The sequence below is a fragment of the Triturus cristatus genome, chromosome 3_1 (assembly GCF_964204655.1).
Source record: "Triturus cristatus chromosome 3_1, aTriCri1.1, whole genome shotgun sequence".
Lineage (NCBI taxonomy): Eukaryota > Metazoa > Chordata > Amphibia > Caudata > Salamandridae > Triturus > Triturus cristatus.
Window position 1 is genome coordinate 793,695,948 of NC_140583.1, and position 27,240 is coordinate 793,723,187.

Below are 27,240 nucleotides of genomic sequence, written 5' to 3' on the forward strand. Positions count from 1 at the left end.
TCTTCTCCTCTTTCGGCTCTATGGTCACTCTCGTGCTCGAAAATCTGAGGGTCTGAGCCTCTGAGGAGAAGGTTCTAGAGGGTGCTAGCGCCTGATTGGCTGGAGTTTGGACTATAAAATGACAGTGATATGTCAGTAAAGTGATTCTTTTTCTCAATGCTTTCCTATGTCTCAATGCTATCCTATGGTATTTTAACTTGATATGTTATTTGAACTATATATATATAAGTTTATTTGGGTATGTATATACTCTTATGTGGTTATGTATGTGTATATATATATACATGATACTTATTGCTTTTTATATATACCGTGGGACTCCCACTTCGACGACGGGGAATATTCAAGCATGTGAATCTATGAAAGACACCAATACTGGAGAACCACAGTTTACAGGTAAGTAACATTTGTTCTTCCACTGTTTTTTTTAAGCAGTATAATAAATAAATACAATGATAATAACTAAGTTATTATCATTTTCGTTATTTCTTTTTGCCAGGTGGGCGGGCGGGGCTGACAGAGCAGCCGAGGAGTGGTTTGCCTCCACTCCCAAGTGCACAAAGACTGTTTGGCCGGCCCTCTCGGGCCAACCATTACAGTCTTTCGCACTTTTCCCCTTCTCCACCCAGGTTGAATTACAGCTTGGGTGTGGACATGCACAGGCCCCATGCCCTATCTGAAAGCTGAGCCATGGCGCTCAGACCAATCACAATGCTGCATTGCAACATTGTGATTGGCTCAGGGGAGCCTGGGTGCTTCCATGCTGCTTCCTGTTCTGGTTCCTGCCGGCAGGAGGAGAAGAGATGCGACCAGGATGAGTGGCAAGGAGGACTCAGCAAGCAGATAATTCAATTATTTTTTTATTTATTTATCGAAGTAGCACTCATGACATTTTAAGACTCGATTTTGAAGTTTTCTGCCAATACTTCTGACTATCATGTGAAATGCACATGACAGAAAGGTACAGCACAATGTACTGCATTAGAAAGAGGAGAGTAAAGAGACCTCACTAACATCTCAAGGAAGCAGAGCCATCAGAAAGGAGCGTCACAGTGATCACATGCTGAAGAGGTCCTGGGCAAAACGTATGAGACAAACCATCTCTCAGAAATGTGCTTTCTTGAATGACTCCTTCCTGCATGAGAAACTAGGATTATCAAAAGAAAATTAGGGTCCTTATTTAGTCACTGGTCGGTGGCCTGCTCTCCCAAAGTGGGCGTTTGTTTCTTTGAAGGAAGGCAACGGACCTTGATGCACAGCCCCTTTTATTCAATGTTACACACATATTCAAACTTTCAGAGCATGTATAATCTAAATTATTTACTCCAAAATCACAGGATGTTGCAGTTTTGTTCTTGAATGTCTAGAACACACACATCTAAATATTCTTAAGGAATGTGTGGACATTTTAAAGGAAACAAGATGCTGAGCATGTGCCACCTTTTCAAATCAAAAAGACTCAGAATCGCGTCCATCTTTGAGAATCGTGTGAATCTTGCTTTGTCGAAACTATTTGGACCTCATTTTCTGTTTGCCTAATACGCTCTGTACGACTCTTCCATCTGAGTTCCTTTGATACTCAGGGCCCGATTTATAAGGGCCTCCTCTATATTTATGGCGGGATCCGCACTTGTGATAGGACCTCTTCAATGGGTAGTTGCAGTACGGCGGTCTGACTACGAGTGCGGGACCCCCCACCATGACTGCCGGGCCTCCACCACAAGTGCGGAGGCCCTTTGTGAAATAGGCCCTCAATGCAACCTATTGTAAAAGGGAAGTTCATTGCCCTTTCTTCAGTGTACATGATACTTAAGATGCAATTTCCAGCATTGATCCATCCATCCAGCCAACCAACCAGCCATCCATTCCCCCATTCGTCCTTCCGGAACATATCCTACATCAGGAAAAGTATTGAACAGTTCAAGTGTGAAGATTAAAATGTTTTTTAAAATGGCAGGAGAGGCACTTTTTTCAAGTATAAATTCCTCTTTGTTTCCTTCATGGCCTGTAAACAATGTATGTGTAATGCCTGCTTTCAGGCCAAACATATGTTGGCTATGATAGGGCTAGAAACGAAAAATCAGAAGGAAATAAAGATTGAATAATAAAGGGCTATTTAAAGTATTTTTTTAGTTTAATAAACTGAGCTTATATGTCCTCAAAAAAAGAGTCCCTCCTCTACCATTTTATTATATAAAACTTTAATGCAGACAATTACAGAAGACCCATGTCGAAGGAGCATATAATGTGTACAGGGAGATGGAGAGGGCAATGACAGCAATTTAGGAATACATTTGTCATACTTTGTGAATATAAATTACGCTATCCTAAATTGACAATAAAAGGTATGGTATCTATAAACAATATTCAGGGGCAAATTAACGACAAACAAAAGCAGCGTAGAACCCAAAGCCAGCTTGCTCCCCCGTGCCATAAGGAAAGTGCAGGGATGCGTCATATTTACTGCAATACAACACATCTCTGCCCTTTCCTTTGTGCTGGCGCACAATTGACGGCCTAGGGCAAGTGTGTCTGCGTTGTAGGAATGATTATTATTGTGCAGTAAGGGAGACCTTCCTGCACAGAAATCATCAATGGAGGTGTTTTCCTTCTTCTATGTGTGCTGCATATAGAAAGAGGAAAAAACTAGGAGAAATAAAGATGTTTCTTCTCTGGCTTATGACACCTTCTCAGTTTTACAAATCCTTGTAAATCTGGGAATGCGTCAAAATCCATGAGTGTTGCATGGGAACACCCACTGCAATGCCCATGGAATGCCTCTTTGATACAGAGTAAGTCAACACAGCTACTTCTTTGCCTTACTCCATTTCTATGTGGCTTTGCATGGCCTTGTAGATATGGGTCTGCACTCTATGCCTTCGCTGCGTCCAAAAAAGTGATGCAGCGGTGACGCAGGCTCCTTGTAAAAATGCCCCTTAGTTTATATTTTGAAAAGTAACTAAGTCCCTCGGATTCTGCTAGATCCTTATTGAGCCATTGACTGTTTTTCAAGAGGAAACGTTTTCTATACTGAGCCCAGTTTTTTCTCTGAACAAGTTTCCTCGTTTCTCTTCCATAGTTCATTATTATTCCTCACCCTCCCACTGCGCAGTCTTTACATAACTTTGAATATAAAAAGGCGTTTTTAATTTCTAAAATCAAAGCTTTCAAAAAGGCAAGAAAAAATACTTTAACCTACCAGTTCTGATTCCATTGAAAAACTCGCGGCAAGAATATATCTTTTTCGTGGAAAGATTTTTTCAGCAAATGGTATCCCATAAATAACATCTCCCTGAAGTTTCTAGGATAACCGTGAGAAAAAAAAACCTGTAAATGTACTTTAAAAAAAATGAAAGATGGCACTCCTTGAGGGATATGAGCAACCATACAGTAATCTGTTGACACATTTCATATGTATTATTAAAGCTGTGTGAAGTTCACAAATTCATAAAGTTGCGAAATGTATGGACTTTGCACAACGTCGCAAGTATGATACTTTCCCGACTTAGTTTGAGGGAACATTTTCTACATAAAGTGTTGTGCAGTCTTTCACTTTGACAAAAACTGTTTGCTGTATTTTTCACCTGTTCATTTTAAAACTTCACTCATTTAAGGAAGATAATTTACTCATCTTCTCCTGCCCCTTTGGATTACCCATTGGAGACTGACTCAGCTATAAATATTCCCGTTGGCCGATCAGTCATCGACAGCCTTTTCCAGCAAAGACCTATCCCACAGTCCCATGCAACCACAAGACGGTGACAGCTCAGGACTACATTCAGAGCAAAATAATCTATAAATGATCTAACATTCAGATTTCTAATGAAAGACATTCTCTGTATTTCCTGAACCAAGAGGAAATAAAAATGCTGAAAGTCCATCCTTTTAAAAAAACATATTTAGCGTACCGAAGGATCCCATGTTAGATAACTGTCATTACTGGTAAGTAGCTTTTTATTTCCGCCTCAATGGCTTCAGAACCTTAAACAGAATCTCACTGGTTCCTCATTACTGCCATAAATAATTTCAATTTAGGATCACTGATGTTAACACTACTACTTCCTAGGTTTGATTTGAGCGGGATTATTCATAGGACTCATGGATTTTTGGGCGGGTAATCTCTTGAGAAGTGAATCAATCGCCCAATCCCATTTGTCTTTTTCCTCACACCATGCAAGCTGTGATTCGTGCTTTTCTGTGATACCAGTCATTGATATACAACTTTTCTTTTGTGTGTGTATGTTTTCCAAAGTGGTGCAAGAAGGAGACAAAAAGGATGTTGTGTTTCTGCTCGATGGCTCTGATGAAGTGCGAAGCGGCTTCCCTTCCCTGCGGACCTTCATCCTGAGAGTGGTGGAAGGGCTCGACGTGGGTCGTGACAGGGTGCGCATATCTGTGGTCCAGTACAGCGACGACACGCGGCCTGACTTCCTTCTGAACGCACATGCTGACAAACAAGGGGTGCTGAATGCCATCCAACGTCTGAGACACTTAGGGGGCTCTCCACTCAACACTGGAGCTGCTCTGGACCACGTCACGCAGAATGTTTTCACTGCAAGTGCTGGAAGCAGAGCAGATGAAGGGGTGCCCCAATTCCTGATCTTGCTGACTGCAGGTAAATCCGAAGATGACGTCAGGAGGCCTTCGGCAAACCTGAAGAACACAGGGGTGGTGCCTTTCGCAGTTGGAGCTAGGAATGCAGACATCTCCGAGCTGCAGGCCATCTCCTTCACACCAGACTTCGCTTTTGCCGTCCCTGATTTCAATCAGTTGGAAACAATGCATCAGCAACTGTCCAGCAGAGTGGGCCAGCTGTCCAGGGAAGAGATCAACACCATCATCCAGACGGCCTCACGCCCCACAGCAGGTATGGACACATTTGAAAACCTTTATTTAGGTTATGTTCAGTTTAGCGTGTAGGTGCGGCAGGCATTCCATAAGGGTTGCAGGGCTTCACGCAAGGCACCTTCTTCTGCGATATAGCAAAGATGTTTTCTGCTTGGTTTTGAGTAAGGTTGGTGGTAAAAGGGAACCCTATTGTGCATTCTCAAATGTATTACCTCTCTAGAAGTCTTTCTTTAAATTGCAACCATAACTGTGTTATTCTGGCATTAATGTGCAACAACTCCTTAAAGTCTTCCATCATGGTTTTCTGGTGGACACTTCTAACTGCAGATTTCTCACCATTAAAATTTCCACAGGCGCCAGACTGGATTTGGAAACTTTTTCAGCATTGCCCCTACACGCCATAAGGCGATGCGATGTGCTTCTGTGTGGAACTTGCTCCACCCCAGAAGTGACAGCTGGGGTTGCTTATAGGCACCACCCACGCGTGCCAAGAATCAGTTCCTTTCTTTCAATGCCTTCATACTTGGACCTGAAGCTAGCTCTTACCTTTTCTCATCAGTTGACAAGTTTTCGGTCTCAAAATGTTTCCAGGGTGCAAGGTAACATGTCCCCTCCTAAAAGGATAGACATCATCCGAGCCTTGACTGGCACCCTCATGGGCACTTGGGCTAAACCGCAGTTCCTGCCCACCTGTGAACATTTGACACAATGCCGCAGGCCCACTCTGGGTGACCCTGCCTTCCTAAAACAGCTCCATTGTTCAGGTACCCTGGTAGTGCAGGAATCTACTAGCAGGGTTAAACCCAATTCTTTTCCTACAACTCTTCAAGACAGAAAGGCAAAAATAACTGAAGAATTTGGAAAGAGAATGCTTTCATCACCTTGCCTCACCCTTAGGTCATTCAACGCCATCTATTTTCTGGGTAGGTACTCCCATGCAATGGTGTCCAGCTGCAATTAACACAGGTGGGGCGACCGGCACACTGACGTGCACTAATAAAAACCGTGAGTGCCCTTAGACTCAAAACCAAAGCTCTCAATCATGATCCGTTTTAAACTGTATGTATAACGGGCCATGATTGAGAGCTCTGGAGTTGAGACTGAAGGCACTTTTAGTTTCTCAAAGGGCCTGTCAGTGAATTAAAGCAACTTAATTCAAAAAAAAACTTTACTTACCTGTTGCCTCATGCTGTGTGCTCCTCTTCATCTCAGCAGCACAGGATCCAAGAGCTCCAGCAAGCAACTCCCTTCTTCCAATCCAGATGCTTCTCTCAGCAGAATGAGAGAAGCACCAGGATTGGCTGGAGCATGCTGGTGCAACGCTCCTTAAAGCACTCAGGTTCTCTGCTTGCTCTCCACCCAGCTGTCTGAGACAGTTTGGGTCGGAGTGTTTAAAGTGTGCATGTCTGGCTGGCTGTCGCAAGATGGCCGGCCAAAGTGACATGCACATTTTAAACTTAGTGCACAGTATTCCTCTTTGCTGCTGCCCTTCCCCAGACCTGGCTGCTGCCAGCACGAAAAAAAATAAATGTGTTTTATTATCATTTAATTTTTCATGTTTCTCCAGCGGAGGGGCGACGCTCCTTCGCTCTCATGGAGGCACCGCCACTTCTCCTATGGGACATGGTCACAGAGCTCTTGCCAGAAGTCTCAGAAGAATTCAGTGGAAACTTGGCACAGATCATTCAAGATTGCCAAAATGTAGCCAACCATGTCATTTGGTCAGGTCTGGATACAACCGACTGTTTAGGCAGAGCAGTCTGTACTATTCTGGTGCTCCAGTACCATACAAGAACGAGATCCACTGGCTTTTCGGTTAATGTTCAAAGCGTCAGTCATATTTCTGCCTTTTGACAGGTCTTGCCTTTTTGCACGAAGACCCACTCCGTCCCCCAGCACCTTAAAGAGAGTAGAGCCACTGCACGCTCCCTCGATCTCTCCACATCCACAAGGCAGAATCTCCAACAATTTTCCCCCTTTCGAGCCAACACTAGGGGCTTCACCTGTCGACAGCTTCAAGATCCACCACCAACTTAGTAGGCAAACCCTGTTCTTTTGGGATTGGGCTAGGAGATCCAGCAGAAAGTGTCAAGGGATTGCAATGACAGCGAATGTCCCAGCTCCCAGCCCTTCTGAGGCCAATCTCAAATCTACTTTAGTTTGCCTTTAGGGGCTTACAACTACCCTGTAGGAGGTAAAATCAGTAATTTTGCCCATGAGTGGAGAGATATAACATCCGAAAGCATAGTGCTGTAAATAGTCCAATGAGCATATGCCCTGTCATTCCTTTCCATCCGCCACACCTTCCACCCAGCAGAGCAGCTATCAGAGGACCATTTGACCATGTTCTTGTAGGAAGTTCATGCTCCTTTGGACAATGAAGCCTGCAAGAAGCCTGCAAGAAATTGTGTTATTATTTGGGGTGAGTGACTACCCACCTCAGGGAATAATCACAACCCTTGTCAGGATGAAGCCTCAAAGTTACTAAATTTAACTGAGCTCAACTCCCAAGTAGCTATGGTGTATGGCAGACAGGTTTTACTTAGGACAATGTGTAAAGCATGTGTGCAGTACCAAAACAGTGATAAAGTCGAATTGCAACTCAATAAACATACCAAACCAAATTCGAAAAATTGAGTAAAACATAATAAACAAATTACAGCAAGATGACAGAACTTCAATAATCATAATCTAGTCACAATTTGACAGTTTAGATACACCTACCAGGTTTGTCCTGGTCAAAGATTTTACCTTTTCACTTTAGTCTGTTATCTCCACTACAGAAGTACACTTCTAAAGCCCCCTAGGACCTCTGACAAGGCGCTTAGAGACTCACATGGTGTCAAGTAGAGGCCAAACGCTGGATCCAGTTCAGGGCCAGTTGCTACTAGTCTACTGGCTAGTTGCAGGAAAATTCAAATGGTAGCTTATTGTGTCACTGCAGCTTTATCAGGAGGCCAGTCTTGTGGCCCTCGAAGTCCACTTCCTTGTCCTGGGTACAAGAGGGAGAGCAGGCATTTCCCCACTCTTCTAGGCTGTTCTCAGGTCTCAGTCAGCTGGTTCAGTTCTCTTCAGATCTTCCCAGGTCCAGGAATATTCTGTAGTGGGTGCCTAGAGATGCTACATGTATGCCTGCTACAAGTTAGTGGGTGGGAATGACTCCTGGGCACGGTCTAACCAATGAAATAAAAGTTCCTGGGGACAACTCTACTCACTTTAGTCCTTTTCAAGAAGACGGAAGTCGTCCGCCATACTAAACGTGGGCTCTGAGGGCTGGGTGTGTGTGGTGCGTGTACTTTGGTAACCCTAATGTCCTCCAAATCTAACACTAAGATCCAGTTCGGGATATCGCCCAATAAACCCAGAGACAGACACCAGAAAGAACAATTCAGGGTTTTCCAGCAACCATACAGTGATACACAAGAATGTTTTTGGCATCCTGCTTTCGCCCTTTGAATGCACCCCAAGTGTTTATGTAAAACACAAGAAGACCTGTCAAGCAGGATTTGACATTCAAGCAGGATTTGACACTTTAATGTCAAAATGAGGCACACTGTAATTGGAGGTTGCCTGGCTGGGAGGACAAAGGGAGGGCCCTGCACAGTTGTTAGCTATTTGCCTGTGACAGGGAAGGCCTCTTTGAAGTTTACCCCAAGTGTTATATGTAAAACCTCTGCAGACCTGCCATGCAGAATGTGGCACTTTAATGTCAGAAAGGATGCTCAAAGCCCTTCATTTTATATTCAGGTTCAAAGAGGTCATCTCTGCCCATTCAGGACAGCCTATTGTTTGCTCATGGGGAGCCATTTAACACCCATACACACCTATTATAAGTAGGAGTTCAAATGTAAATGGGCCTCCACAGGCTTTTGTCAGGGAAAATGTAACTTTCTAAAGGGACCTTTCCCTTAATATTAATCAAAAATCCAACTTCACAGTTAAATTGGATTTTTAAGAACTATAATTATTAAAAATTGTTGTTTAATTATTTTCTAGTCGTTTCCTTTTCACGGTTAGCATTATTAAATTTAAAAATGTAGCCCAATGTCTCATACTGAACAGACATCCTTGCCACAGTGAAAATAGTTGTTGTGGCTTTTTCATAGTAAGGACATGTTTAACATTAAATTCCTACATGTTCTACTTTTAAATAACATGCAACCTTCCTTATGGGAAATAGGGCCTACAAAGGAGTGACTTTTAAATAGTTAAAATAAAAGTTTTGACCTGTCAGAAGGGGTTATTTTGACAAATCAATTTAGTAGTCTAATACTCCAGCAGCCAGGCTACAAATGGTAGGCCTGCAGTCATGGCTGCACTCTTACTGTAGTGTGTGACACAATGAGTGCTGCAGTCCACTAGTGACATTTGCCTTACAGACCCTGGCTCCACTGTTTAGCATATAAAAGGGACCTTTGGGTAAGTTAAATATGCCAATCTGGTGTATACCAATTTCATCATGTTGAGGGGAAGCATAAGCACTTGACTACTGGTTAGCAGGAGTAAACTGCACAGAGTTCTAAGGCCATTAAAATAGCCAAGGCAAATATCTAGAGGTGCATAACTCAAAAGACGTTTATTTCCTACAGAGATATAGAGAGAGTCCCGTCCTTGGAGATCGAAGGTGTGTGTTACTCCCATTATTTCCTTTTGCTGAAAAATGGCAGTGGCCTTTGGCTTATTTTAGACCTTTGATCTCTCAATTTCTTCATTCAAATTGCTCACACTGGCCCAGTATCTATTTGACCTAAATTGAGGAGACTGGATGTTAGTATTGGACCTGCTACCTCTTTTGCTCTAAGTTCTGAAGAAGATCTGGAATGACCAGGCCCAAGTCATCCTAGAGGTCTCAAATCAGGCAAGGAGAGTTGGGTACCTAGAAAGACTTGGCATGAGCAACCGTCCTCTAATCAGGCTGGTGCTTCAGGAGGATCTTCTGTCACTACTGTTGGTCAGGGTCAGGCACCAGGAAGTGGACAATCTACTCCTCCATTACTGGAAATTAAGCAGCAGAAGTTGACTACATTTGATCTTCTTCAAACGTTGTGGATCACATTGACCAGGAGTCCTTTTAAAAGGTCTATGTATGCTAGATGTTGGAATACATTTGTGTACCCATTGAAGGATAAGCTGTCAGATGTCTTGCTGTTTGTTTTGTCTTTAGCTCAGCAAGGAATAGCAGGGTGCATGGTTATCTGTTGGCCATTTTTGCTTAAATCACCTGTTGTGATGTGATTTCTCAAAGGTTTAAACCACGTTTCCTCCTAAAATCTTTGTGGTGCCATAGTGCTACCTTAATTGGTCCTTACTTTCCTCGTGTGTGCCCTTTTTGAGCTGTTGCATATCTGTCATCTACATCTCCTCACCCTAAATACTGTCTTTCTCAGTACGATAACCTATGCTCATCATGAGAGTGAGTGGTAAGCTTTATCAGTGCAGCTGCTATAATCCACCTTTCTTTTGGACAAATTGGTTCTAAGGAATAGAGAGGCCTTTCCACTAAAAGTTGTGACTCTCATGTTTTTTGCCACACCTCACTCCTTGATACAGGAGGAGATGCTCCAATGTTTAAACCCCAAAAGAGAGCTCAGCTTTTACATCGATCATACTCAAGACCATTAGGAGGACCATATGCTCTTTGTGCAGTTCTCCATGGCAAAGAAATGTCAAGCAGTTTAGAAAAAGACGTCGGGCCGATTTAAACATAGGCGGATGGAGTAATTACCGTCGCCACGGTAGAGTACTTTGTATGCGCCATGGCGAAGATATACAGACCGCCGTATTTAGAGATGTCCACTGCCCCTGCAGACATCTCTAGCATTTTCAGGAACCACCGTGAAGGCAGTTCCTGGAAATGTATTATAAGTTTGATGGACCGCTCTGTCAATATGACGGAGCCAAACATCGAACTAACTACTTTATTTTCATGCTTAAAAAGAAAGTACCATAGTACGATTTTCTTTTTAACAATCAAAAAGAACAATGACCCCCTCTCTAGTAGGTAATTTCAAATATTTTACTGCCCCTTGCCGACAAGTTTTTCTTGGCAGTGACTGGCAGTGAAAACTGGCCATGTTTCCACTCAATCTAAATACATTGGGTGGACACATGGCCAAAACTACGACGGCCCTTACTCCGTTGGAGGTGTGTATAGGCGGCAGAGACTGAGTAGTCTCCACTGTCTAAAAACAGAAGGTCCACCCGATTCAAAATGCAGACCTTGAGGTTGGCAGTAAGGGTACTCTCTCACCGTTGCGCTAGAGTACCCTTTCTACCAACAAATAAAACAGGCCTTTTGTCCAGGTGGATAGCAATCTACATCAAGATCTGCTGCTCGATGGCCAAGAAGCAGCCTTCAGAAGGGTTGAGGGCCCATACAACTGGGGCCAGACTGCTGCCACTGCGTTGGCACATGGGGTGCCATTCATGAATTTTTGTCAGGCTGCAACGTTTAGTGCACATGTTCATGAATCACTACTGCTTTGACAGCCATCTTTAACGGGAAGGGCATTTTGGCTGTTCAGTTCTGCAGGACTTTTTTGTCTGAGACATTCCACAGACTCACCAACGGGAAAGGTACTGCTTTGGTATCTATTTTATAGGTGAGGAATCTGCAGTTAGAAGAACCCATCAGAAGAACAAGTTACTTACCTTTGGTATTGCTCTTTGTGGTGGATACTTTATCTACCCGCAGATTCCCTATTCTGTGGTATGGACTTTTCTAAATCTGAAAAGGTCCCAAATGAGGGTCTGCACCCTGAATGTCGAACCTCCAATATTGGTGGGACAGAATACGAGAATAAAATATCAAAAGAAATCATGACAGGTAAGTAAGTTTAGACTTTCTATACCTAACTCTACATATATGTATCTACACTGTACATATATCTTCAAGCTACATAGATGTGGAGTTAGGAATAGTAAATCTGCAGATTTTCAGAAAGCATCTCAAAACTTGGTTATTTACTCCTCCCATGTAGATTTAGACTACAGGCAGTCAAAAACTTCATGCACAAGGCAGCACCGAGACGCCTACGGGCATACGCCTTGCTTTACAAAATTTTAATCAAATCAGTAAATCTATACCTCTGATAAGTAATTACCATTTGATATGTTGTCCCTTGATATTATCCAGTATTAGGGGTGTCTTTCATAGATTCACATGCCTGAATCATTCCCCGTCGTCGAGACGGGAGCCTCCGGTACATAAAAAAGTAATGTCCTATAGACATACATAGAGAAAAATAGGCCTAAGGGCCTCCCCTTAGTCGCCTATCATAGTCCTTATGTAAAAAGGACCAAACTTCTAGAGCCAGCCAATCAGCTATCACCTCCCTCTAGAACCTTCCTGGCAGGAGCCTCAGTCCCTCAGATTTTCTACCGCACGTTGTGCTAGGGAGTCTCCAGCCTGAGTTCTCCTCAGGATTTCTTTCAAACCAGATTATTCACGATTTTTGGTGACTTTCTTCTTCAGGATTTCAACACTGACTACTTCAGGCCTCTTTTTGCTGCAGTGAGTGTTTATTTTATCTACAACTCCTGGCATGTCTGACTCCCAGAGGAAAGCCCTTTTCAGGGCTTGCTCTTCATGTGGGAAGAAGAGGCTTCATGTGGACGACAAGCATGAGCTATGCTTGTATTGCCTTTACCCGGACCACGTCCCTAAGGACTGCAAGATATGTAGGTCTTTTCCACATAAGACCTTGAGAGACAGGGAGGGCCGCCTGCTTATCTGGCTGGACAGGCTCAAGGACAAAGACAGTGTGGTGTCCTCAGAGGCGAGCTTTTCCGGAGCTTCTGAAGTCTCCCTGAAGAGGCAGAGAGTGAAATCTCCTGGCCCCTCAGACGCTCCTCCTAAGAAGACGCACAAAAAGTCTTCAGAGGCAAGATCTTCGAAATCCTCAGCGTCTGGTAAAGTCTCTCCCACTTTCAAGAAGCCTACTCTGTCGGCCTCAAAAATTGCGACACCATCCTCTGCGCAAAAAAGGCCATCAGGACACGTCTCCACAGCAACAACGACGGTGTCCACGTCCACAGCGGCGTCGGCCCGCTCGTCGACGACGACGACTCCATCATCATCGTCTGCAGGTACCCCTATCTCATCTATTATACTTTTGAAACCGTCGTCTAAATCATCGTCGACGACGAAGATGGTCCCGTCGAGGACCTCGTCGACGAGGAGCCCTCCGTCGACGGAAGAGTCGACGACGAGGATATTGATGACGAGCGCGTCGACGACGAAGGCATCGTCGACGAAGATGTTGACGAAGATGTCGACGACCAAGGCATCGTCGACGAAAGCGACGACGAAAGCGTCGACGACGAAAGCGTCGACGGAAGCGTCGACGACGGACGCGTCGACGACGGACGCGTCGACGACGGAAGCGTCGACGACGAAGGCATCGACGACAAAGGCATCGACGACGACTGAATCGTCTACGACCACATCGTCGACGAGGACTTCGTCGACGAGGAAAATATCGTCGATGGGGACGCCGTTGGTGACACCCGAGCCGTCGACGGGAACGTCGTCGTCTTCCGTGGGACGGAAAACCACGGCGATTTCTGGGCAAGGATCTGCTTCCAGACCACAGATTACCCCGGAAACAACATCTCCAAGCAAGGTCCAAACCAATTTACCTCTGGAGATCCTGCAGAGTGAAGAGTCCGAAGAAGAGTTCTTCCAACAGGCTACTTCCCCTTCCGAGCTGTTTGTCAAATGCCAAAGCACGGACGAGGAGCAGGAAGATTCAGGCGCGCAGGAGCGCCCCGTCCAGGAACAAGTCCGCACGGAGGTCACCCCAATGGTCTGCCTCCCTCTGGCAATAGTTAAGGACCTCAAGTTCCTTATCAGGGATTACAAACAACGTTTCCCGGAACCACCAAGACAGGATACAGGGGTCCCAGTGCCAGCTACAAACACCCCAGCGACAGCCCCAAGGCAATCACGGCCGGTAACGCAGGTCTGCCACGAGCCGACACCTCAGGTGATAGACTCAACAGATGAGGAGGCTGAGGAGATGGAGGAAGGCGAGGTCCAGGGAGACCTGACGGACCAGGATGACGATGAGCAGGAGGACTATGTAGCATCTTCACCACCTTCCCCGCAACCGCGCCAGGCGGATTCACCACCTGTGGATATCGGGGGTTTTCATAAGTTAGTGGAACGGGCTGCGACGCGGTTCCATATGGTCATGGAGTCGACGGAAACCGAATGCTTCCTCCATGACTTTAAGGAGCAGACGAAGAAGACGGCCAAATCCATCCCTATCATTGACTTCCTCTGGGACCAGGGGAAGAAGTTGATGCTGACGCCGGCTTCAGTTCCTGCGGTCGTTCCGCGCCTGGACAAGAAGTATAAAGCACCGTCCACGGCGCCAGCTTGCCTGACTGGCCACCCGAAGCCAGATTCGGTCGTGACCCAAGCGGCCCAGAAAAATTCTCGAAACCCATCCTCGCCTCTGTCAGCACCACCAGACAAGGAGGGCAGAAAGTTAGACACAATAGGCAAAAGGTTTTCAACCACTTCGGCAATGACCATCAAGGTGGCCAATTCCATAGCCCTTTTAGGGCGCTATAACCGCCAACTTTGGGAGGATATTGCCCCATACTTAGCAGAACTGCCGAGTGCCGTACAGGATGAGGTGAAGGCACTCCTTTCCGAAGGCCAGTCTTCGGCGGCAGAGATCATCGACTGCGCCATAGATGTAGCCATGACAGGCTTCCGTCAACTGGCTGGGGCTGCAGTCCTGCGCCGCCAAGGATGGCTCAAAGCAACATCGTTCAGGCAGGAAGTGCAAACGAAGGTGCTAGATATGCCCTTCGATGGGCAGCATCTATTCGGAGAAAAAATTGATGAGGCGCTCCAGGCCATTAAAAAGGACACGGACACGGCTAGAGCGCTTGGAACCTTACAGGCGCGGAACCAGTCCTTTCGGGGCAACAAGTCTAGAGGTCAGTCTTCCTACAGAGGGTCATTCCAGAATAAGTCCTCATATTCGTTCCAGAATAAGACCCAGTACCAGCAAAAGCAACAGCAGGGCCGACAATCATCTTACGGAAGATCCAATTTCAGGGGTAAGAACCAGAAAAGGGGCACCGGCGGACGCCAGTGACCGCTTACTCCAGCCAGTCCAGCTACCATCTTCTTCTTCACAAATTGGAGGAAAATTGACCCATTTCCTAAAAAATTGGCGCATCATCACCTCAGATCGTTGGGTGCTCCAACTTCTCAGATTCGGCCACTCCCTAGAATTTACTGCCATCCCGCCTGCAACCCCTCCCCGCAAGTCTCCACACAGACATCTGCGGCTGCTGCTCCGGGAGATATCGGAGATGTTAAGGAAGGGAGCAATAGAGCGAGTTCCATCAGCTCAGAGGGAGAAGGGTTTCTACTCCCGTTTCTTTCTGATACGCAAGAAAGAAAAGAAGTGGAGGCCCATCCTGGACCTCAGAGCACTCAACTCCTTCCTAAAGAGTCAGTCGTTCAGGATGGTGACGCTTCAAGAAATCCTAGGCATTCTGGAGGAAGGAGACTTCATGACATCCTTGGATCTTCAGGATGCTTACTATCACATCCCGATACTCAAGGGGCACAGAAAGTTTCTACGCTTCGAAGTGGCAGGACAACACTACCAGTTCAAGGTCCTTCCGTTTGGCCTCAAATCCGCTCCGCGGATTTTCACCAAGTGCCTTTCTCCTGTGGCAGCTTTCCTACGTCAAATGGGTCACCAAGTTTTCCCCTACCTAGACGACTGGCTGGTCAAGGCGCCTACGGCCGTAGGCGCAACCAAATCCTTCAACGCTTGTACCAATCTTTTCCAACATCTAGGATTGACGCTCAATCTTCAGAAATCACAGATGTCCCCAACGAGAAGCATTACCTTCCTCGGGGCTACCTTGAATACGGAATGCGCAAGAGCATTTCCCTCAGACGAGAGAAAACACAGGATCATATCCCTGGCCAAGACGGTGCAATCAAGGAAATCCCTGAGAGTTCGCACCTTCAAGTCACTCCTGGGGATGATGTCTTCCTGTATACTGCTCATCCCTCACTGCAGGCTGCGGATGCGCCCTCTGCAGGAGGCTCTTTCGAACCAGTGGACTCAGAGTGCAGGTTCGTTCGAGGACATCATAAGCATAACACCGCAAATATCCAGGAGTCTCGAGTGGTGGAAGGATACCAGAAACCTCTCGAGAGGACTACCGTTCCTGCTGCCAGCAGCACCACTGGTGATCACCACAGATGCATCTCTAGCGGGCTGGGGAGCTGTCCTTCAGGACCTCAGAGTCAGCGGCAAATGGTCGGATCAGGAGCAACGCCTCCATATAAATCTGCTGGAGTTGAGGGCTGTGTTTCTAGCTCTGCAGGCCTTTTTACCACGCATCCAGAACTCCCAGGTGCTCGTCAGGACGGACAACACCACGACGATGCATTACCTGAACAAACAGGGAGGAACGCGTTCGCTCACGCTATCGCGCGAATCGCAGAGGATCTGGAACTGGCTTGTTCCCCAGGGGATTACGCTCAGGGCGGACTACGTCCCGGGAAAGGACAACACCATTGCGGACGCCCTAAGCAGGCAGAAATCCCTCTCCCACGAATGGGAGCTCGACGAGAGTGCACTAACACACGTATTCTCGGAATGGGGAGCCCCAAGAATCGACCTGTTTGCCACCAGGGAGAACGCCAAATGCCCAAGCTACGCAAGCTGGCATCCCCAACCGGAGTCGCTCGGAAATGCCTTTTCCATAGGCTGGTTCAGCGTATTTGCGTACGCTTTTCCACCGTTCCCGATGATTCCCAGGGTCCTCAGGAAGATGAAGGCGGAGCCCTGTACACTAATTCTGATCGCCCCGTACTGGCCGAGGCAGCACTGGTTCTCGGACCTTCATCGCCTCTCCATCAGAACGCCGATTCGTCTAACACAGCACCCGAACCTGCTGACAATGTCCAAAGGACAAGTACAATTCCCGAACCTACAATCGCTCAGGTTATCGGCCTGGCTCCTGAGCACAGAGAGTTTTGCCAATTGAACATCCCGCAGGACTGCAGGGATGTGCTAGCAAAGGCGAGGGCGGACAGTACCAACAAAACCTACTCCCTCAAATGGAAACGCTTCTGCGTTTGGTGCTCAGAGAAGGGCCTGAAACCGCTTCATATCACACCCGAGCAGATATTACCTTATCTCCTGCACTTGGCACAGTCCGGACTAGCGCATGCATCCATAAAGGTGCATCTTGCGGCAATTTCACGTTTTACCAGGACTTTTCAAGGCCCGTCTCTCTGGTCCAGCAGACTTGTAAAACAGTTCCTTAAGGGTCTTTATAGGTCCTTTCCAAGGCCCCGACGGGTCCCACTGACTTGGCACCTCAACTTGGTCCTTAACCAACTCATGAAGCACCCCTTTGAGCCCATTCACCGAGCCTCCATCAAGTACATCTCATGGAAAACGGCTCTATTACTTGCACTCACATCTGCCAGGAGGGTCAGCGAGTTGCAGGCTCTCTCCATTCAGGAGCCCTTCATGCAGTTCAAACAGGACAGGGTGGTGCTGAGGACAAATCCCAAGTTCATACCGAAAGTGCCTTCAGACTTTCACCTCAACGAGCCGGTGGTCCTACGCTCCTTCTTTGCCAACCCTACCACGGCAGCAGAGAGGACGCTCCATTCTCTGGATCTCAAACGGTGTCTTAAGTTTTATATGGACAAGACAAAAGCATTCAGAAAGTCTTCACAGTTATTTGTGGCCTACAGCAGACCAAGGCTGGGTATGCCTCTTACAAAACAGAGCATCTCAAGGTGGATTTCTTCTGCAATAGCGTTCTGCCATGAAGGGGCCGGACGGCCGTTGCGAGACAGGGTAGAAGCACACTCCACCAGAGCGATGTCCACATCAGCAGCGCTGTTTGCTGGAGTGCCGATTTTGGACATCTGTAGAGCGGCGACGTGGAAGTCACCGCATACCGTCTCCAGACACTACTGCCTGGATGCCGAACTTACGAAAGATGCGGCAGTGGGCCAGGCGGTGCTCCGCCATCTGTTCCAGTGAGGTGAGCCTTCCAACAACCCGCCTTCCTGGTATGCACATTCTTTACTGTTTTACTGTTTTGATGTATGCCAATGCTTTGAACTGTTATGATAATGGTGTATTATCTCAAGTACCTTTCTGGCATGTTACATCGGAAATGTGCATAATGTATTGCTAACTACTCTGATTCAGGCATGTGAATCTATGAAAGACACCCCTAATACTGGATAAGAAACGCGTTACTTACCTGTAACAGCAGTTATCCAGTATTGGTGTCTTTCATAGATTCACATGCAACCCTCCCGCCTCCCCTGGAAGGACTCACGCCTCTCTCTAACTATATTACGCCTACCTAGCTTGGTGCGTACGAAAATCTGAGGGACTGAGGCTCCTGCCAGGAAGGTTCTAGAGGGAGGTGATAGCTGATTGGCTGGCTCTAGAAGTTTGGTCCTTTTTACATAAGGACTATGATAGGCGACTAAGGGGAGGCCCTTAGGCCTATTTTTCTCTATGTATGTCTATAGGACATTACTTTTTTATGTACCGGAGGCTCCCGTCTCGACGACGGGGAATGATTCAGGCATGTGAATCTATGAAAGACACCAATACTGGATAACTGCTGTTACAGGTAAGTAACGCGTTTCTTCTGTCCTAGATATTCTTGTATCAGGATACTGTTGGTGTTGATATTTAGTAAAACAACCCCAAATTAGAGATCTGGACATTGACACAAACAATTGGTTGTTGGGATCCGCATTTGAGGGCGGGAACGGTTCCAAAAAGAAACCAAAATCAGAGCGCTTGAGTGGGACCTATATGATGCTCCTCTTATCACTTCTGGGACGTAGCAGGCTCAATGTGGAGTGGCAAGATGCTATCTACTCGCGCACAGATATTATGCTGAAAAATCTTCTTCCGGATCCAGTCTGGTGCCTGGGGATATCCTAAAGGTGAAGAATCTGTGGTTAGATAAAAGTATCCACTAGAGAGAGAACATTGCCCGAGGTAAGTCATTTGTTATATATGCTGTCCAACGCTTCCCAGTGATATTCACGTTCTGTGTACGTGTGCAGCGCTAACCTAGTCTTGCGCTTATCTTAACAACTTAGAATTCGAAATCTTTTGAAGTGTCTTCTTAAAAACCTTCACTTCACCAACATTCAGCATGACTCAAAGCATGATTTCACAAATGCTCAGAAGGCTGTGACGTTACAGGCAGAGCTACTATTTGAATCGGCTTTTAGGACCACCAATTTGTTAATGGGTTGATTGTGCTTATGAATCACCAGGTGTTGATGTTGAGAAATTAAGGATTTTCTTGGCACGGATGGAGGTGCAGACTGCTGATGGAACAGGGCATGAAATACTGCCTGCCATAAGTGTGATAAAAAAGCAGGCACCAGATGTCGAATTCTTTATTCCAGTCCCACAAGATATGGGATGCAATCGACACTGACTATATAATATGCAGCATTTTGCACTTAAGGAATTCTGGGAGTTCTGAATATGTAATGAGGTTGGCAATTGCCACAGCATTATGGTGGCATTGAGTTGTATATGCTAAGATCACAGAATTCCAATGATATAGTACATTCCATGTTCTACTGTTAATGTGTATATGGGATGTTTGTGGCAGTAGGAAGCGGATTATGCAGCAAAATATATAAATAATCATTTGAGCACCAACTATGGAATGCCAAGGGAACTAAATATGGACATAATTGTTGAAACAGGCTATAGAAATATTTGGGGCACTAGTCCCTGGGTGGGGAACATGGGGGGCAATGAATATGAAATGTGGGTAACAGTGCGTACAGGGTACTGATGGATCTAGATGCAGACTGTGGGTGGCCCTTGGATAGAAGTGAACATGGAATGATGGTGTAACGGGTGCTAGGTATTAGAGTATATGTGTAGTGGGCACGAAAGGCTAGAAGACCTCGGTTTGGAATGTTTGTGCCCTAGGAATGGAATTCAGTTCTAGTGGTTATGGAATGCTTGGTCTATGGATAGTGCCACTGGCCCTGGAATGTTGGTACCCATTGTGTGCCGTGCTTGCGGGGTCTGCTAACCGCTGCCAGGAGGTAATGGGTACTGGCTACTGGGGCACTATGGAATTGAGACATGTTGCTTGGGTCCTGCTGGACGGCACCTGGATAGAGGAAATTCTGACGTATACTTGGAACGTTTCATGTGGCGTTCTTGAGGTAGATCTCTTGCACCGCTTGTAGTAAATAAGCCCACGGGATGCTGAACATGCCAAAAATGTGCTTTCTTAAAGCATGGATTTAACTTCTTACCGTTACCAAATACAATAATCCTGTCGTCCTTGCGGGCTGCTTTACCCTTCACATTCTTCAGTTTTTTAGTACCGTAGCCTTTGGAGGCTATTGCGATCCTTGTGTACTTAGCAAAGAGATTAATAACTCGTTAATTTAGTTAAAACTCTGCTTCAACTGCTGCTGCCACGCTGCGTGATGGGATGCACTGTTCTCTGTATGCAAAGTAGCCTGCCGTCTGTGAATGTAACTTACACACCCATACTAACCCGCCAAATCCATTAAAACCCTGTTAGTTTGTTGCCACGTGTCAGGGAATAGGTCATATCGCCCCTGCCTTGCAGATTGCAGTGGACGTTTTCCCTTTTCTTTTCAACAAAGCATTGACGTTGTTTGGTATTTACAAGCACATCCAAACACACTAGTTAGCCATGTCCTCCCTTTACTTTCTATTGTCTTCTAGAAAGCAAGAGAGACATTTTGTTCTTGTTGGACGGGTCAGCCAACATGGTGAACAACTTCGTCCCAGTACGTGATTTCGTAGCCAAGGTAATCGAAGACCTGAATGTGGGCCCTGATGCAACCAGAGTGGCAGTGGCTCAATACAGCGACAATGTCAAGGTAGAGTTCAAGTTCGACACCTACCCGTCTGAGGAGGAAGTGCTTGCCAATGTGCGACAGATGAGGCTGAAGACCGGGCGCATCCTAAACACAGGCGCTGCCTTGGAGTACGTGCAGAGAAGCCTCTTCACAAGGGATGGGGGCAGCAGGATTGACGAAGGCGTACCCCAGATACTGGTGCTCCTTTCCGCAGGAAGGTCTCGGGACAGTGTGGACCAGGGTGCAGCAAGTCTCAGGCAATCTGGAGTGCTGACCTTCGCCATCAAAGCCAGGAACGCTGATGCCAGTGAGCTCGGAAGAGTCGTGTTGGATCCGAGCTTCATTCTGGCAGCTGACAATCTGCCCACAATTGAAAATATTCAGCCCCAACTGGTGAACCTGCTGAAGACAGTGCAGCTCGAAGTAACTCCTGCTGCTTGTACGTATACTCTTGGGTGCCTGCTTGTTGGGGTGGGGAGAGGAGTGGATCTAGAGCAGTCAAGCAAAGAGAGAGCAACACATTCTATCCTGATTAATGAGATACAGATTTGGACTAGTGGTGGTTGCGTAATGGTATTTTGCCAGCAAGTAGTCAGTGACTGACGGTACTTGTTTGTATAAATCACTGACTAGAGTAAAATTACTGTATAGCAAGGGATAGATCCAGATATAGGTGAGTAGACTGACTCTTCAGTGCATGAGATTAGAACTAACATGATCCAGTGGACACTAGATCAGATTTTGTGGTATGATAACTCGGAATATCAGAGATACCAGTAAGCGTAGGACAAGGTGCACTAACATTAAGAATAGAATATTGTAGTACAAAATAAGTTCAGAGCAGAAAGGCATATATAAAAAAGTAGATGGCTTTGGATAAAATGTACATTAAAATTATTTAGGGTGGTTCAAGTCTGTGATGTTTTAAGCAGGATCTGGACATGTATGATTTGGGATTGAGATTAAAGTAAAATATTATGAAGCAATAGTTAGAGGGTCAGAAGAGCATTTGTAAGCCACTGTCTATTGTGTGCACTGTTTTCACACTCTAGTTGACGAAACCAGAAGAAAGGACATTGTGTTTCTACTTGATGGCTCAGATGAGGTCCGAAGTGGTTTTCCCTCTTTGAGGACCTTCGTTCAGAGAGTGGTGGATGGGCTGGAAGTGGGAAGTGACAAAGTCCGAGTTTCTGTGGTCCAGTACAGTGATGTTACGCAGCCCGATTTCCTTCTGAATTCATATGCAGACAAGCAGGGGGTTCTCAATGCTATCCAGCGACTGTCTCCTTTGGGAGGCTCTCCACTGAACACCGGAGCAGCTTTAGACTATGTCACCGAGAATGTTTTCACTAGCGCTTCGGGCAGCAGGGCTGAGGATGGGGTTCCACAGTTCCTGATCCTTCTGACTGCTGGAAAATCAGAAGATGATGTTAGGAGACCTTCATCAAACCTGAAGAAGATGGGAGTGGTGCCATTTGCCGTGGGAGCGAGGAATGCTGACATCACTGAGCTGCAGACCATTTCTTTTCTACCGGACTTCTCTGTGTCCGTCCCTGACTTCCGCCAGCTGGAAAATGTGCATCAGACCATCTCCAACAGAGTCGCTCAACTGAACAAGGCAGAAGTGACAACGCTAATCCAGTCTATCCCAGCCTCATCAGGTATGGTGACATTCCTCCTTCTCAGCATGAGCCCAAAGTACTGGGGTAGGGATCAAGTACCCAATGGCAGGCAGAAAGAACAAACAAGAAGGTTTCGCTTCCATTTCCCTTCCTTAATATGAGCTTTTGTCATTCCCTGATTGAAGACTCGTTTCCTGGTATTAGACTGCCTTAGAGTCACACATGTTCTTCCAGTACATAAAGTAATCAACTCTGCATTAACAACCCCCAAACGCTGATGACATCATTATCTTACATTCTGCATAGTGTACTCAAACAATATTAGTTTAAATTGTCAATAAACACACATTTCATTTTAATATGCAGAACTTCATTGTTTTAGTATCTATTCCACAAAACCATTATTATCATGGAACTATTTATTTTCCTTCTTCCTGTACCTCTGTTCCAAATCAATAAGAGAAAATGGTCTTTGAGTGTATTTAATCTCAAAATCTTGTTTTAATTTTTGGAACCTGACTCTCCTCCGGGAAAAGTGAACTTTTGCAACTCACCAAATGCAGAATCTCAACCTATTCCCAAGACTTGATCCCTTTTTTAGAGAATTTTAAAAGTCTGTAGTCATTCAAGTTTTGCATTCCCATTAATAAATGACCCATTATACTATGCTCTCATAAGAATGTTAATGTAAGTTGCGGAGAGACCATACATAAGAAGCTCAGTTGAACCCAAAGAAACAATAAATAAGGTCAGGAAAATCTAAATGCAGGCGGGGCTAGCACAGGTAACAGTAGTGGGGTGGGGTGGGGACAAGCGGACAGACGACGGTATAGGGAAAGTAAAATTTTAAAGAAATAAAACCATTTACCTTGCGCTCGCCACATGGCCGTATTCTTTTGTTTTTCGCACAACAAAAGTGAAGGTCTTACTCTCTCAGCTAGTCTGAGGGTTAGTCAACTTGACTCCTTTCCATATAGGAATAAGTACACTACAATTGCTTTCCAGACATTAGTGCATGTAATACAACAGTCTGCTCAAAATATTGTGAATTGGTTTTAGTATTATTTGGTATGTCTCAATCCACAACTCCTATAACTCAAACTGATTATGTAACCAATGGAGAAATACCTGCATGTGCAATAATGAACACACCTCGATAAAGATAGAGCAAATATAGAAATGACATCAAACTTAAGTAATGAAAATGCAGACAAGCAGTAGTGGTTAAAAATGGTGTGAGACCAGAACAAACTTTATGTCAGACTATATTTTTGTGAACGATACTATGACATATAGTCAGTTAAAATAAAAAAATAATGGAATAAATATATTTAAAAGTCACAGCTTACTACCATTTCCTAAATACGTGAAAAGAATAATTTCATAAAAATGTTTTCCATAACATTCTGTATGCTATCCTATTTCAGAAGCTGCTAAAACATAAATAGTTTCGCCAATGTAAACAACTCATCAGGTCTCGTGTCTTCAATCAAATGAAAATATATAATATTTCTTGGTGCACTTTGGTCACTCATTTCGTGTCCAAACAATAAACCTTCACTTTCCATGCACACTGCAGGATGTGGCTGTAAATATACATTTCCAGTTTCTCCCTTACATATATGCAGCCTTGCTGACCTTAAAGTTCGACTTTCGACTTATTATGTGATTCCCTTTCAGTATACTTTACATTACCTGTTCCATCACAGTCATTGCGCTCTTGAAACAATAAACTTTGATTTAAACATGTCTGCTTGTGTAGCAGTGTGCAAGTAAAAATCATACCTCTTACCTCTCTTTACGGGCCTTCTGACAAGAGCAATGGTTAACTGCCAAAGTACTCATTCATGGGGAACGTACACATTAATTAGAAAAACATAAACAGGCCTTTCCATGAACCTATTTGAATTAAGGAATCAGCTTGATATTTTCCTGTTATATTATTTTCTCTGTGGCATCATTTGCTGTTTCTGTCTGTACTTCATGAACGAGTGTTGCACTTCTGACCCAGGCTCAGTCTGTAAAGACAGTTAATTAATCTTTAAATTTCCCTTGCCAAATATACCGTCTCGGTTATCAGCCTGATGGGGAGCACTGCCAGAAGCCAGCAATACTAAATCTATGTCCGCCCAGCTTCAGTGACAGAGGAGGACTCTTTGCGGTTCCTAGCAGTCATTGACTGGGCAGCATCTTTTGGGGTCAATGACAAAACATCACATTTATTTTCAGTACCAGGAGACTTGTCCGGGCCCTTAAGGCCCACAGTAAATTAGCTTCTGCTGCTAACACGTAAGAATGAAGGGGTGAATCCATTCAAATTGTACCTTTAAGGTGCATATTTCTCAGCAATGACTGAATCACTCACCATAATACGAATATCCTGCAGTGCAACACAACTAAAGGTATACAAATATATTTGAATCCAGAAACAAGCAACATTGGGTTAGCAGTAGCACATTCCTATCCTAAGAGCACTGTACTACAGACAAATCATGGCGCTCGGAACACTATTAGCACATCTTTATCTAACAACGTGTACCAGCTAGACCAATGACCCAAACATATTCATAGCCCAACCAACACGTTAGCAATGAAATAGCGGAACACTCCTAAGATAGGTCCACTTCTAGCCCCCAAGCATGCCTGTTTTTACAGTCAAAAATATTTTTGATCATTCCAAAAATGCATTGTTTAAATCAATTTTTGGCATGTAGATGATTATACTACTGACTCAGTAGCATAAACTATGCCTTTTCAAATATAGAGACAATTGTAAAAAATTAATATAGATTATAATTCTCCCGGAATGAAATCAAGACAGCTTTTGAAGGTGCATGATCAGTTTGGGCAGGTGGTTCAGGATGTACATGCTCTCAGCAGCAGTATTTGACTACTGCCACAAAGGGGTTGATAACACCTATTGAGTAGTTGTTCATCTGTGCGGTTATGTCATTTGTAAATCAGAAATGTCTTGATTTTAGCTTACACACAGCAGAATGTTCAGGTAGTTTGTTTTTTGGGAAATATTTTGCGAAGATTTTCTCCAAAGTCATTTCTAGACCAGACCTCTTTTCAGGCTATGGTTTTTGTGACATTCAGGGTGTCAATGTTAAGAGCATCGTGTATTCATTAATCCAGAGAGAGCTCTAATAGGTTAGTTTCTCAATTTGTTACTTGGGGTTTGTTTCTTCTTATTTACTGAATATGCTGCAGTTGTTTTATTCCTGTGTTACTTATGGGATTCAGTGCAGTTTGTATTTTTGGTGACAAGGGTGATTTTGTTTGTGAGACTGGAGGTTTGAAGGGGGTTCATGTATACTCCTGTGGTCCCTGAGCTGTTCATGCCCACTTACCCTTCCATACTGTACAAAGTCAACTCTTCCATTCTCTATCATCTCTTAATAAATACAAATATACATTGCGGTCTTTGTAGTGGTGTATAACGGCCTTTTGAATATTGTACTGAATGTTTTCCATAGTGAGAGAGCATTTATTACTCTGCTAATGTATTTGGGCAAGGAGGTTGATTGTTCCTCCAGATGGAACTAGGTACTCAAGCTCAAAAACATAGTTCAGCATCCATGTATAATAGCATTCTCTCCCCTGATTAAATGTAGCATCTCCCAGAGTGGCTGGGTTTGTATGCCCTGTGCATACAATTATGGTTATGTAACATACATATATAATTGGCCTAATGAAATGTTCACTTAAGACATTACGTCTTACCTATAGACACACAAATAGATGTACAGTGCAGTATTCTTCACTTATGTAGATACCTCTTACACAGCAGACTTCATTGTATGCTGCAGCTCATCAATTAATGAAATTCAACACATGTGAGCTCTTTGTGGAGCACTTCACAAAGTAGTGTGTAGATGTAGCTCCTAGTTCCAAAAGGTAGTTTGCGGTGTTGTGGAAAGTCTTCTACATACAAGTTGCAAAGGGGCTATGTACAGCTAAAAGGGCACAACTAGTGGGGATATTTCCTTTTAAGCATTCTTTTTAGATTGTCAAAGTCTGAGATTAAATAATTATCTCTCGTTTTCCACTTGTGATTGTTGGGTTCTAAATACATTTCGAGCAAACTTTGAAGTCACTCTGCTGTAAATATTAGTAGAGATTCTTGTGTTAACGTTTCTTTCTTCCTTTTTCAAAAGTTTTATTCTGAGTTGAGGGCACAAACATGAGTATTCATCACTACAATGGGTTTTGCTGTTTTTACACCCCTGCTTACACCCCTTATTACACTAAACAAAGGGCATCATAGAAGAGGGCTTCTAGCAGAGGATTTAAATCTAGAACCAAAGATTGAAATATGAGACAATTCATAGAATAATCACATTTGTGTGCAGTCTTTTAACAACACTTCAGTCTGCTCATGTACTCAACCATTTTGGGGAAATACCTGCCACAGAGCACTCTTATGGAAATAGCCTTCTACCACCATTTACTGTATGCAGGGCTGCTCACGACGCCAAACGTTAGGAATCTGAACAAATTAAAGTTGCGCGGTGGTTCAGCATTTAGTTATTAGGGGCCCAATTCAGAAATTGATTTTTGGCCATCAATATGTATTTACGACCTCAAATATCTCTATTTACGATGTCAGGAGTTCCTAAATGGAGTCCTGGCAAGAATAAATGGATGTATCACAGCAGAATTCTCCACCAGGGGTGCACAGTTTGTTTTACAAGGCATGCTTTGCCTTGTGAGCTTATGAACACTGATAAATATTACTTTAGTGAGCAGTCTCCCCCTGGAAATGTTTGGAACAAGTTCCCTTCGGGATGGTAAGGGGGGGCAGACCATCCCCAACTTTAGTGGGGTGCAGGGGGAGGGATTTCTTCATTGGGAAAA

General features: G+C 44.8%; 1 protein-coding gene across 1 annotated transcript in view; it reads left to right on the forward strand.

Moving 5' to 3' along the window:
- COL6A3 (collagen type VI alpha 3 chain) overlaps positions 1 to 27,240 on the forward strand; it is a 294,883-nt gene that overhangs the window by 95,622 nt on the left and 172,021 nt on the right. Inside the window, exons 7-9 of the mRNA XM_085645092.1 lie at positions 4,253 to 4,867; positions 20,622 to 21,197; positions 21,811 to 22,419. Coding sequence (XP_085501218.1) covers positions 4,253 to 4,867; positions 20,622 to 21,197; positions 21,811 to 22,419 — 1,800 coding nt within the window. The remainder of the gene's footprint in view (positions 1 to 4,252; positions 4,868 to 20,621; positions 21,198 to 21,810; positions 22,420 to 27,240) is intronic.